The sequence below is a fragment of the Uloborus diversus genome, chromosome 4, assembly GCF_026930045.1.
Source record: "Uloborus diversus isolate 005 chromosome 4, Udiv.v.3.1, whole genome shotgun sequence".
In the NCBI taxonomy this organism is placed as follows: Eukaryota; Metazoa; Arthropoda; class Arachnida; order Araneae; family Uloboridae; genus Uloborus; species Uloborus diversus.
In genome coordinates, this window is record NC_072734.1 from 73,456,952 (window position 1) to 73,471,859 (window position 14,908).

General features: G+C 36.5%; 1 protein-coding gene across 1 annotated transcript in view; it reads right to left on the reverse strand.

Moving 5' to 3' along the window:
• Window positions 1-14,908, reverse strand: part of LOC129220172 (protein slit-like) — a 442,768-nt gene that overhangs the window by 60,546 nt on the left and 367,314 nt on the right. The window contains exons 15-17 of the mRNA XM_054854526.1: window positions 10,983-11,146; window positions 8,978-9,128; window positions 4,730-4,804 (exon numbers count right to left, since the gene is read on the reverse strand). Coding sequence (XP_054710501.1) covers window positions 4,730-4,804; window positions 8,978-9,128; window positions 10,983-11,146 — 390 coding nt within the window. The remainder of the gene's footprint in view (window positions 1-4,729; window positions 4,805-8,977; window positions 9,129-10,982; window positions 11,147-14,908) is intronic.

A 14,908-nucleotide genomic window follows, 5' to 3' on the forward strand; every position in this document is an offset into this window, starting at 1 on the left:
GTCGTATAGGGAGTTTAAGTAATTACAACACTTTAAGCAAGATACTGCTGTGTTTCTTGACTAGGAGGCGTTATTTTATTGCAGAGAAGTAGCTTACATTCACTGCTGCTTTTCTACCGCTTTTGAGTCAACGTAATGGCGTTGTTTGGGTCCAGTTAAGAATTCGCGCTTGGGTCAAGTAGACATAATTTAATTTCCAAATTTTAAAGTGTTTTTTTTCTAGAAGTTCTTAGAAATAACCAAAAGAAAAATAAGGAAACACTTCTTGAAATTATTGAAAAAGCGTATTTCGGAGAGGATATTTATATTTATACTTATATTGGCTGCAAATCAGATTTATGTTTATCTCCAAGTCGGATAAGTAGACCAAACATTTTATGACAAGTTGATACATTTCGAAAAAAAAATCAAGATTTTTTTATAATTAAAAAATTATGTCTTTGGAATCATAGTTTGATAGATGAAATCTTATTTTGGTACGTAACATTGGAAACAGCAGGAACTTATTTTTGTGTGTTTGTTCTTCTGTTTGAAATACACATCAACACCATAACCTTGGACTTCATACACTTAAAAAAAAAAAGAGTGATCTAATTTTGACAGAATAAAACTAATTTAGGTATATTTTCAAGCGTACTTTAATTCAAAACGGTTGCTGTTTCTTCACAAAAGCTTAGTTATGCATGTTTTCTACTAGCGTATTGGGACACACTAGATGTAGGAAAAGAGAGTTCAATGCACACTGTACAGTAGGGTGGGACGAAAAAACTCATTTTTTTTATTTCGAAGTTGTAATAGAGCAGAAAAGTTGCGAATTATGAAGACAAACAAATTAAGAAAAAAAATAATGGAAATCGATTGACATCTTCCGTTTGCGTTAAAGTTTGACAAAATATGAAAAAAAAAAAAAAAAAAAAACACTCGCCTGGCTGTGGACGCTCTCCTCCACGCCATCCCCGCCTTCCTGGAACCACGTTAACTGTCTCCCAACATTGTTTATTCAGTCTGCATATGTCAGTAGTGATCTCAATAAACTATTATTTAGTTCAATACAGTTGTTTTCATTCTGCAACTCTTGTAGTTTCTTGTCATGATACATGCTTGTGCAATGGGTAGTTTGTCTCCTCCATTTCAGTGAGTTGCCATTTCGCCACAAGTTTAAGCTCTTGAATGGGCAAGACAACGGAACCCAGTTCCTCTAAAGGGCCAATTGGTCTTGGTGAAAAGTTTGTTGACTGTCTGGAACATTATTTTCAAGCAATTCCCAGTACACACGGCTCATATAACTCGTCACGGTAGTCTCAGGAAAAGTTTATGGAGCTGAATCTCGAGACGGATTTATAAGAACCACTCTACTGTCCAGATCATCCATGCCACCTTCACCCACCTTCATCCATGATTGCTTCACCAGCAAATAGGTCTTCAAAGTCAGGGATTGAGTCACTGTCGATGTGTGATTCGATGGCATCGTCGTCACTGATTTGTACCAACAATGGGGAAGATAATTTACAGTACATCCAGTTGACCATTTCTGAGTATTCTTGCACATAGAAGTTGACTTTTGCTTGAATGTTCTGTTTTTCTTCTTGGATCTATCTTTCTTGACTTCAGAATTCTTCGAGCCCCAAAAATTTATACATTTATTGCCATCTTGAGTCATGGCTAAACAGTAAGTTTTCTGGGTGAGAGAAAAAACCATTCGGTTCGATCGCAGGGTGGACAACATAAGCAAAGGTTTTGGCAAGTACCTGATATATTGTATTGTTGGTATACAAGTTTTGGGCCGTCTTAAAATGATTTGATGGAAAACCACATTGGCATGAATGATTTCAATGTAAACTATACTAATTCTTGAAGTTCAGATGCGAGGCTTTCTTCACTTATATACACAATCTGAGACAGGGGCGCCGACTTGCAAAAATTATTGAGGGGGCTAGACGTCACCGGTGGTCCTGGGGTTATGAACTCCCACGGCGCTCCCCCCCCCCCCAACTTTTCCCAAAAAAAAAGTTCAGATATTTTGAACCTTGAAAATGCCAATTTATATATTTTCTGGTGTATGTGATTTATACTAACAAACAATATGTGGCATGTCGTTTTCAAAGTCAATCTAGGAATTTGTATGCAAATTTTCTGGTTCAATTAGATCATGTCACTTATCTTCAGTGTGGGACATTTTTGCAGTTCTATTTTGGGGGAAGTTGTGCAGTTCCGTGGCTAGACATTGCTATAAGGTGTAGGGCACTTGACTTGCATGGAAGGGCGCCTAAATACAGCCTAAATACCCAGCACCTAAATACCCAGTGCGCCTAAATACAAAAAAAAAATATTGGGAGGGTGGTGGGCATGCCGCGGGTTTAACCCCGGGAAATTTTCTAAATTGGAGATGGAGAAAGTAAGTTTTACAGTTTTTTAAGCATTTTAGAGTAATATATTATCAACATTAGAACCCCGAAAACTCTACTCTCGCTAACTCGACACATGTTTTGGCTTTGAAAAACGAAAAAAAAAAAAAAAAAAAGGAAAAAGAAAACCCCACATGTACGGTGTTTTCGTAAAAAAATAGTTTAATTTATAGTATAATAATTTTGTTTCTAGACTATTACAGAATAGTGAATTTATATATATATGAAAAGATTGAAATTATATTTAAATAAACTATCATTAAAAAAAATAAAGCATAAGATATTGCTGTCGCACTTTGATTAATAAGTGAAATAGCTTTGAATAAGGCTCAGAGTTCATTAAATAAAAATAATATCCCACAGTTAATTTGTTTAATAAAGTTAACATAGTATGTAAATAGCGGGTTTTTATAGAGTCTTATACCCTAAAAATATTTAAGTATTTGAAAATAACTAATGCAGTACTATAGTAATACGGTAATAAAATAATACTAATATTTCGAAATTTTGAATCTAACATTCTGTATGTAGTTAATTCTCTATTACAGAGATTTTTAAACTTGCTTTAAATACCAATATTAGGGCTGTCTTTAGAAAGGTGCGAATGTCGACCGCCTGACTAGATTACTGAATTTGAAGTCGTTGACCTCTGGTCGAATATCCAATTCATCAAAAATATCTCGGTGGTTATGAAAGTTGTTCAATCGCATCCCATTGTTGATCGGACAGACTATCCGCAGGTTCGCACACTGGGACAAATTTAAGCGCTCGCAGCACCGTAACACTATCATTATTCACACCACTCGTTTTCAGTTAACCTGCTTTTAGCCATAAAAATTATTTGTTGTAACTCATTGCTGAATGTATTTTACAAGGTACTTCAAACAAGGAAAGATTACTATCTTCAAACAAGGAAAATAAAAAATACTGAGACAAATTTGTGAGTTTAGAAAGCATTAAATAACTAATAATTTTCTTAAATTATTGGGGGGGCTCTGCCCCCTCAAAATTTTTTTTGAGGGGGCTCGGGCCCCCTCAGGCCCCATGGAGTCGGCGCCACTGATCTGAGAGTTCTATTTGCCTTTGTCAACCACTTCAAATGTGATGAACGCCAAGGATTTCGTACAGCCAACTCTTCTTTACAGGTTCCTAATTCAATTGCCTTTGAAATATCAAATTAATGATGTTGATCTTTGCTGAACACGTTTTGGTCCATCTCTGGAACTTGGCAATCATTACTCTGAAAGTTAACTATCGGAAGATTCTGGGAGTCAACTAACTTTCCTCCAATTGACCCTATAGAGGTACTAGACCCCGCTGTCTTCCATCCAAGAGCTGAAACATGTGGTGGAATGACAAACTCATTGAAATGGAAGATACAAACTGCTCATTGCATAGTCATATATCATGACAGAAAACTACAAGAGTTGCAGAACTAAAATGCAGGTAGATCGAACTAAATAATAGTTTACTGAGATCACTACTGAAAGATGCAGAATGAAAAAACAATGTTGGGAGACAGCTAACGTGGTTCTAGGATGGCGGGGATGGCGTCGAGTGGAGCGCCCCAGCCAGGCCAGTGACGTTGTCTGGATTGCTGTCCGACGTCTGCGCGCGAGAGTTTCTAAGGTTTTGCGCTACCGGAAAACATTGACTGAACCTGAAAGTTTTTTTTTTCTATCTCATTTTCAGTTTGACTGAAAAAATACTTCGTCTATTATGTTTAAGTACTGATTATTCACCACATACCCAAAACCCATAAAAATGTAACTTTTTCATTATTTTGGAAAATTTTGGGGCCCATGCGCGACCGAAAGATATTAGCCGATCGAAACCAAATTAACAAATTCAAGCACAATGTTTTGAGGCTTTGTTTAAAGACGTTACAAACTATTAAATTAAGAAGACATCTAATTAAAAAATTTAAAAAAATCTCAAAAGTTATGTTTTTTTCATATTTTGTCAATCCTTAGGCCCCGTGCGCGAACGGAAGATGTCAATCGATTTCCGTAATTCTTTTTTTGCTTTGTTTGTCTTTATAATTCGCAACTTTTCCGCGCTATTACAACTTTGAAATAAACAAATGAGTTTTTTCGACTCACCCTTCTGTAAATACAAGGGCGCATCAACCGAAGAGGGGGGGGGGGGCACATATAAAGGATATGGTGCAAAGGTTTCTAATGCACATATATTAATTTTTTCAAGTCATTTACTCAACTTTGAAATGGTAAGGTATTATGGCAGCATTGGTGTACTTTTAAAATGATGACCAAGAACTTATTTTAGCTTTTTACAACAATCCGTAAATCAAAAGTAATACTTACACTTTATTCAAATTTATTAGTTTCTTAAAGAGCCCATTATTTTTCAATTTTGATATAATGTTGTTGTTTAGACGTCTGCAAGAGAGGAAATAACCATGATTAAAATACAAAAGAAAAAAAACTGCATATTTAAGCTTACACACATTAATAAACATTAATAACAAAGTTTTTAAAAAATCGTGGAGTATTATGATTTTTATTAAAAGAAATAACTAAGTTATCTGAGCGAAAGGTACACCCGTTTGAGTATAACTTGAAGAATTATATTTTACATTTGAGTTTATTTTAATGATGAAAATAATACCGAGTAAGGCAGTTAATTTAATTTCTGACTTTTTGCTTGGTTATTGTTTTTAGTGTCTTTGGTTTCTTTATTTACATCGCTTTGCATTTTTATAATATGACATGACATAATGATTTTTCCAATTGCATGAAATGAAGTAATAAGATTTCATCAAGATTTCTCTGTTACATCAATTTTTTGATTATCAAAATAATAAATGAATAACATGAGCCAACCTACCCCAAAATCGGGGCAAGCTGCTCAAGGGACTAGATGTCAAGTTTGAATTAATTAATTCTTATAAGTAAAATTTTTAAATTTTATGAGAAAAACTTGATCTTAAAGGAAAGCTGGTGATTTTAGTTTAAGAAATTATTTGGAAACGTTTAATTCTACTTTTTTTTTTCATTATAGAAGAAAACCCCCTTTGCAACTGTATTATAAATTTAGGAACATTCCTAGAACCAATTCCAGAGACTCCTTAGCACTCATTTGGGGCTCAGGCAATCTGAAGGAGCCCTAATTGAGGTGAGTGTAAAATACTTAGTGAAAACAGAGTATATTTTGCCTCTGGTAGCTGAAAATTTTTTCCACAACAGTGAGAAGTTTACATTTATGACACTTGTAACTTTGCAGCTAAGATTCTTGATTTTCACAGGAAGCTGGTGCAAATCAGTGAAATTTCGTAACGTTGTCCTTTGAAATAATCTGTGACGTTTCGGAGTTTTGGGTAGCCCCGGACTACTCTAAACGAATTTACATTTTGCGAAGCTTAACATTTTCTGTAAGCATACATAGTTTTTGAAAAAACGAAAATTGTTTACAAGTTCGGCCACCAATGTACAGAGGGGTCCGAAAGCGGATCTATAGCAAACCTTTTATTTTTAACATTACGTCAGTTGTGGGTGAATGTTTGTTATACTCAAATCCCTTGAAGTCATAAGAGTCATAAACATTGGTAGATTACAATTCATATCGTAACACAGCTGAATTCTACGAGATGTTCTCGCAAATATTTTGTGGGTTCGAGGATTTGGAGATGTTTTGCCGTAAAGCCCAGGCAAGTGCACGATGCAGAATTACTTTGTGTTGCGACAAGAATGGTGTTCTACCGATATTAATGAGTATTGCTTGACCACAGAGAGATGGCGGATGAACTGAAAGCGGAAACGGATCACTTCCTTTAACAATAGGTAGGATCAGCGATATCGCACTAGCAGAGAACGCGCAAGCAGTGAAAATTTTATTATTAGTGAGTCCTCGCTGATCTTACCTGTTACAAATTGAAGTGATCCGTTTCGCTTCCTGTTCATCCGCCATCTTACACTGTAAAAAATCTCGGAAAACTCTCTGAATATATAAAAAAGTTTTCCGTAATACACAGATTCGTACGCCCTCCGCAGTTTTCTGCTATAATCAAAAACGTTTCCCGTATAGCAAGAAAGTAAGAGTCGACGCATGCGCAGCTCACAATTTTATAGTCCAGCAGCAAATCTAAACTAAAACTTTCGAAAGCACGCAATGAAAACAAGTGCTGTGACTCATGTATGCGAAGTAACACTCATCAAGGGGATTAGTAGAAGTTTTGTTCCTCGCATGAATTCACTGAAGATAATTCTAAAGTCTTATATTTTCTTGCATATATATCGTCATAAGATTGAATTTGAAGCTATGTCACTTATTTTTAAGTACGAAGTGCAAATTCTCGACGCATGCTCGCGGAAGGAATACAAACTGAAATTGAAAACCAAATAACTATCGAGAGGACGCCATGTAAATTCATTGCGTCGCATAACTTGTGTAGGTAATTTACTTTTTTCTTGGATATTTTTCTTCTTTCTACCAAATGGGTAATTTTTGTTGGCAGAATTTTATTCTGTCATAAAAATCACCTTTTTGGTGACCAAAGCCTGCAAAAGACCACCACCGACGAATAGGTAAGTCGCTTTGCAACTCTATTACTTTAAAGAGATTTAGTTCATATAAATCTCGTTAAAAAAAACTATTTTCTTCAGTATTATTTTTTCGTTGTGAACTATTGCAATTTGAAAATATTTTACATTACATAGAACACATATTTAAAGTGCAAGTGTGTCTAGTTTTATTCTGTAAAATTTATGAATTGAAGATTATAAAAAAATTTAAATATGTGTTATTGTGTACTTTGTTTTTATGTGTCAATCTCAGTTAATATTTGGCTATGTATCAAGCATTATGAATTAAATGTTATAATATGCAAATTGTCAGGTTTGATAGTTCGTCTTTAAGGTTGCATGTTTTCATTCTCTTGTAAACAGTGTAGCTAGATTGTATGAAGTAAAAAAAAGAAAACTATCTCTTGTAATTAGGAACATAGTGCTTCAGTATTATCTAAATGACGATATCTCTTTAAATATTTGCATTAGCGAAACGCTTTAAATTAGTTAAATGTGTATTAATTTATTTAACAAATAGATACATATATGTATTTAAAAGTGTCTTCATTTTTTTCGTTTTACGAGCCTCAATTTTACCAAAAGCAAAAGAAAAAAAAAAGACTTAATAAAATAATTTTGTATTTTTACACCATATTAAAGTATTTGACTTATAATTTATATGATACTTTGATTTATAATGTATGTGATACTTTGATTTATAATGTATATGATGTTGCTTTTTCAAGGGGGGGTGAGCGCTTCATAGCATTTTATGGGTGCACCATCACTTTTATGGTGGGGGAGGGGTTATTCTCGTATATATGAAATGGAATAATCATGTAATAGAGTTCAATGTTTTAATAAATAAAATATATAATGCATTTTGCGCACACTGTAAAAATAAAATCAGTAACCTATTTTGAATAAGTATTTATATTTGTGATGAACTGGAAAAGGGCAAGAACAGAAGAATCAACCCGAATGGTTCCTGCAGGGGGACTTGGTGTCATATTTAAATTCATCAATTTCTCTGTTGGTACTTTTCGGTACACTTTGTTCGTCAGAGAAATTGACTTGAGGTGAACAAATTCCGGAACGCGAAGGGTAGGTAAGTCCTGTCAAATTTTATCCGAAGATAAAAGCTATCAAGTTTGATACAAGATATGTTTTTAAGTTCTGCATTAAAAATACAATATGTTGATAGTTTTGTCTTGAAAATATTGAGAGAAAAACTGAAGTTTAAGATTGTTTAACAAACAATCCCCACTTTTCAGAAGGTACCCCCACTCCAATTCCCCGACGATTTTGTGATTAGGAATGAAACTACTAGATTATTTCATAATTTTTCAAAAATTTATAACTGTGCATATGTTATGCTGTTAACCATGCTATTTGTCATTAGAAATTCCAAAAAAAAAAAATCCACGAATAATTCTAAAATTGCTTGTATTATTGCTCTTAGATATGAAAGAATTGAAACTGATATGGTATGCAATACTATAATAAAGAATTATGTTTTAGAAAAAATCACGGAAAAAGGATTCCGAAATTCTCGGAAACGTTTTTGAAAATTGTTTGGAGAATTCCGAAATACTCGGAAACGTTTTCGAAACTTTCATGAACCACAGCTGCACAGAATACTCAGAAACATTTCTGGAAATTACGGAAAGAGGATTCCGAAATACTCAGAAACATTTCTGAAAATTACGGAAAGAGGATTCCGAAATACTCAGACACGTTTCTGGACATTACAGAAAGAGGATTCCGAAATACTCAGACACGTTTCCGGACATTACAGAAAGAGAATTCCGAAATACTCAGAAACGTTTTCGAAAATTTCATGAACCGCAGCTGCACGATATACTCAGAAACGTTTCCGAATTTTTTTTACAGTGTACCATGGACAAGCTATATTGCGACTTCAAGGTAACTGTATATAACAAACATTCAACCATAATTGACAATGTTGAAAATAAAAAAGGCACGTCCACTTTCAGACTACTCTGTACATTCTTTTAGCCTTTCAGAGAGTTTTAGAAAACAACTCACAGTTCAGTGGTGTAGGAGGGTATATTTTCTGGAATGTCGCGGAGCCTTTTCCCGGAACAATCGATGATAGTCCCATCACAAACACATGGGTCGGGGCAGTCATGGATGGCAGCGCACTCACCGGCAGTTCTTGTTCGATACGCTTCAGTACCTGAAATTGAAAAATAAATAAGTAAGTACAGAGCTTAAGATGATATCGCCTATAATTTGGAAATGTACCGAAACTTGATTCTATTTCAGTAAAAGGTTGCAAAAAATATAAAATTATTTTAGAGAAATTCGAGTTATCCCTATCAAGGTTTCGAATCAAGCGTAGTTTATTTTCAACTACTCTGTTTTAAACATGAAATATTATTTAAAATGCAGGGCAATCGGAAAACGCGGGTAGACACATTTTGAAGTGGGTTGTACTGCCGTGGGCAGGTAAAGTGCAGTAAATGCAAACATTTTCATTTTTTTTTTTTTTTTGCATTTTTGACATCTATTTTACGTTAGCTTTATTGTACAAGCTTGCGTATTTGATTTCCACAGTAAAAAAAAGAGTGAAAAAAATGTCTAATGGGGTAGTTTCCAAAAATTTATAAGTATTTTTTTTCCGAAATAGCATGTTTAAAAACGTAGGATATAACCATTTTTTAAATAATTTGCTTAAGTTTAATATTTTTAAAAAAATACTTAAATCGGTGCGGTTTCATTGTTTATATTTCTGCCGATGACATCACAAATGATGAAATGCCATTCAATGTGGCCATTTACAGAGCAAAATATTTAATTCGCACCTTTACTCACGTGTATTGGCAACGAATGGTTGATAGCAAGCGTAGAGCGCAATGTTTAATTCGCTTCTTGATTGTCATAACGTGGAAACGCTGTAGAAAGATGCGTCAAAATGCATCATTTGTGACGTCATCAAGTCCGCGCCTTGTTTGAAAAATCGAACATTAAAAAAATTAATTAAAGAATAACTGTTGGGAAAATGAAAGTATTTTCTGGGCCCTTGTTATTATTTTTGCCTTTTCTATCAATTTCAACGACTAAAAACAGTACTTTTGACTGAAGGAAACTACCCCATTCCAACATTTCCCTATTGATGGTATTGAATTCAAAAAGTGTTTCTTCAAATATCTCGAAAATTCACAGTGTCTGTAATATCGCTGTCTATCACATTAGATCGCAGTTTTCAGTTTTGAGTGCGCAGTTAGCACGTAAAAATAGCTCGAACAATAGAATCTTCCGTGAGGTGCTAATTCCATTCTGCATGCTGCCGTACGATTTCGGTTTGCTCAGGGATGAAATGCAGCAGAAATTCATCTACAAATGAGTAATATGTACCGGGAAACTTTCACGAGTTACAGCAACTTGAAGAAATGGTGTTGGCACCTTGAACAGGGACGATGCGTCTAACCTTCACAATCCGGATTTGGCTCCTTGCGAATTCCATCTTTTCACCTACATAAGCCTACATAGCATGGTGGACGAAAGTTTGGTTCCGACAAGAACAGGAAATTTGCTGTAAGATCAGGTGGCTGCCTGGACGGGGATTGGGAAAGTTGGTGCCACGCTGCAACTAATGTCTCAATTAGAAAAGTGACTTGAGTAGAGAAGCAGCTGGATGATGTATTCAAACATTCTAGTTAAAACAGTTATCAAATTCATTGCGAGCTTCATTTCACGATCGATAAGATCTTGGAAAAAATAGCCTTTGTACAGTCTGACCACCGATGAGATGGAAAAGCTAAATCTGGTGTACAGACGAAAATGGACGCATCTATTAGTTTTCAGGGATGCCAGCTTTTACAGATGTGTGTAAATTAAGCAGAGTCACATTCAAATGAGCGGAATATGCGCATTAAATTTTTACTTCACCCCTCATTCAAATAGACTCGTTTAACTAGACGTTTGCCAATTCCACAGCAACCGTGAGCAGACACTACAATACTTCTCTTACATCATGCAAGAAAGAAAAAAGAATGAAAGGTTCCACCACCATAACACTGAAATGTACCTTTACATTTGTACTTAGTCTCTCGCATTTGGCTGATCCTGCGCCTGTGCATGCGACGGGGCGTCTCGCACCGGGCACCGCTCGTCTCTATGGGATTGGTGTGCAAGTACTCCGCCAGCCATCGCAGGTTGCAGTCACAGATGAATGGATTTCGAGCCAAGTGTCTGTAAAAAAAAAAAAAAGAAAAGAATTTACTAACTTTCTTGCCTGTTGTAAAGTTTTAGGGTTGAAGTCAGGGCCGCGCCGTGCCTATGTGCAAGGTCGTGCGGTACACGACGGAGCCAGAGCCGAAAAGGCGTCGAGCTCTGCCAGTCAAAAGTATTCCAAATTGGAGAAAGTAAAACCTCCAACCGGAAAAGTAAATTTGAACCTTTCAGCAGGGCCGTCGTGAGGTAAAAAAAAAGAGAGGGCGGAGGGGTTACCCCTTGATTATTTCAAACGTATTTTAAATAATGCAAAGAGAGCTCTGAGTAATACATAACTGGCTCTTTTGATTTTAAATGTGTGACATGTTACATATTCAATTAATTTATTCCTAACTATTAAAGTTGATAGTGTCGCTCAATTTATTTAGAAAAGATGTGTTCAGTATGTAATACACATAAACATATTTTGTTTTCAATACTACTTTTCAAAACATAAATACATTTATTAATACATAAGTTTTAAGTGTCCATTTTGACCAAGTACAAAATGTTTATACATTGCTTTTTTAATAAATTAAATGCCAAACGATGTTATGTTTGCCCACAAAACCTCACTTTTAACTATATTTTCCCCGAACGCCACTACCCAAAGGCGCTCAAAAGACATTTTCACGACGACACCGATCAGGCTAGGCGAGGCCCTGGTTGAAGCTTTCAATGTATACACGCAAAATACCAACAACCAGGTTATGACACGCAGAGACTGCAGTTTTGTCATTGTAATAGGAGTGGAGGCATAACTTCTGTCATGGAAGCTGAGATTATCGACAAACTGGTAGCTAAAATCAATTTAGCACACCAGCGAGATTCCGCAAACAATCGTGCGGTTCAACTCGAAGATGAAAGTAAAAAGCAGTATGTTAGAACCATATTCCATTGATCGACAGCCCGCTCATCATATCCAGAGACTGCAGTTTCGCCCTTGTGATGACTGGCTGTTTGTAGTTATGACAAGCAGAGACTGCAGTTTCATCCTTTTTATGAAGTTGGCGAGGGCTTTGTCGGTTTTTTGCATGCAGTTTTGCCTTAGCTCTGGCTTAAGGGTTGTAACTTATTTCGTCGGTCTTTTTAAAACTTAATCATAAAAACGTACCTGAAACCGAATGTTGCAATTCGTTATTATTGAACAATTCATTATTATTGCGACGAGTCATAAGTTTTGCAATATTTAACATTAGTGAATTTCTGAAGCATAAAATTAACGTATGCCAAGTGGGTGAACTGCGGACGTTAATCAATAAGAGCAGGTATCTAGATTTGTTTATCGCGCAATATGATTGAGTTCTGATACGAGGAATATGAAGAGGGTTCAATGAAAGTGAGCATCTAAACCAAGTAAATTAGAAAACTTTTCCTTTATGAGTTTGAATAAGGCCATAATGCAACCGAGTCAGTGGGAAACAAATGCTATGATTAAGATACTGAAGGTAAAGGTTCGAGTGGTTACATCAATTAGGGTGAGGAAAGCCGGCTTGCTTTGCAAATGACGGTTACTGGTCTGGTGCCAGTAGAAAGCTCCCTATTTCTCCCCAAGAAGACAAACTCGCCTACGGTTAAACGTCTTGTTATTAGAGCCATACTATACACTTCTGGGTCAAAATTTCTAATCTAATCAGTTTCTTCGAGCCCTTGGAAAAGAATTAGGGCCATATCTAGGGATGACGAGAGGCCATGTCAGCCTAGTCGGAAACTGAACTCTTTTCACTGAATACATAGATTGAAAGTAAACAAAAAGGTTTTCTAGAAGGTTTGCCGCTATGCCACTTTTGAGGATTTTCACTTCGATTAAACAAGTTAACCAGTAGGATCCGCAATTGTCGTCTGCTTGGCACCAATTTGTTTTTGTCCAAGCTAAGCACGTGACTGAGGCAGGGGTGCCCACCCACCCCCTAAGTGCAAGGGCGCATTCCCCCCCCAAACATCACGAAGAACCCCCAAAAGCAAGAACCTACCCAAAAAGGGAAAATATCCCTCAAAACAATCCCCGCCACCCCCCAAATTTCAATGGCGCAGTATGCGCCATGACCCCTTTTCCCTAGGTGAGCACCCCTAAGTGAGGTCGCCAAATGAAGCAACTCTTTGTTTATAGCTCATCTATCTTTCCGTTGAATGAAGTTTAGGGGCCCGGCCCTTAGAGGGACCCGGTTTGAATTTAGCGTAATGTAAATTTCATTACTTTTATGTGGTAGAGGGAGCACTGAAACCGAACTGACAAGGTACGCACCCCGGCCTTTGGCAGTCAAATCCTATCTACCGATCGTTGAGCTCGTAATTTCCTTAACCACACATAGTAGGAAATTTCTTGCTACGCTACTGGTAGATAGGATTCGATCGAATCGAACACAAGCGAGTTGAATATACCCCTTACTTCTGAATTTTTTTTTTTTTTTTTTTTTTTTGAGGGTCATATTAACTCAGCTGATCGCAGTCGAGTTTAAATACAATAACTTTGCAATGTAAATAACTTGGCTAAAAATGTTAGACGAAAATATCTTAACGCGAAATTAATAACTGCATAAATGTTTTAATACGTTGCTATTTATAGCTAAAAATGCGATCAAGTCACCGAAACGAACCAAACAAGAGATTAAAATAAGCACACAAACAAAACATTGCCTCCAAAATGCATCTCCAAAAGAGGAAGATTACTAAATCCACTCTTTCCGTCTCTCGGAACTTTGTTAAATCTGTTCCTCTTAACAAGCCTTCCCTTCCCGCCATTCCAAGCTTAATTCCGCTCCTCCGGTCACAGTTAATTATGCCGGTCGTGATAGCAACACCCTCCTCGCCTATCCGTTGCGAAGTGACACCGTATCTTGACGTCACAGGCGGCCCAAATTATTATAAATTGCTGCTGAAATTGAAACCAAGTTTAAATTTCAGACTTGGCTGACACTGAAATGTCGTTATTTTTGAGTTGATGCATCTACGGTCGAGGGGCCTCGCATTTCTCAGACACGTGGTATTTCCGAAACTATTAGAGGCGGGAGCTTTAACAATGTAAGACTACGGTTTAACAACGTATATGATGTTTTTGTAGTTTGTTGCACTGATACGGATAAATAAATTTACTGAGTATATATTGTGAGCCGCAGTGGCCTGATCGGTAAGGCGTCGGCTAGAGGGTTCTGGGTTCGATGCCAGCCGGTTGAAGATCCACCACATTCATTGATGATGATAACGGCACGTTAAATATGTCGTGATCATAAAGGACTCCAAGTAAGTAAATACCTATGGGGCTGCTGAAATAGCAGTTGTTCGGCTTCTGGTTTGAGTCAAAGTTATCGAAATGTTGATAAAGGATGCTTCCGTCTATCGCGTGCTGTCTGAGCTAAATCGGACTGCCAGTTTAATGGTGCTCTGTAAACGGAAGTCGTATCCTCTCTGCCTTAAACTAGGTAGCATTGCCTACTCGAGCTCGGCTACGGGCTACCTGAGGAGTTTAAGCAACAACAACACCAACTAAGTTAATTGAGACATGCAACGAAGCACATAATCAACCTTTAAATGGTTGATTTTTTAAAATACTCTTTGGGTTTTTATCTTACAAAGAAAAAAAAACACTTCTTAAAATTCAAGCATGGTTTCTCCATACATTGAAAAAAATTGTTGTCAAAGAAGTTCTGAAATTGTGTCTGTAGTTGTCCGATTCTCCGAAGACCTCATAGCACTTACAACCTTGAAAGCTGGAACAGAATTATTTCGGACCCCGGGGTTTGC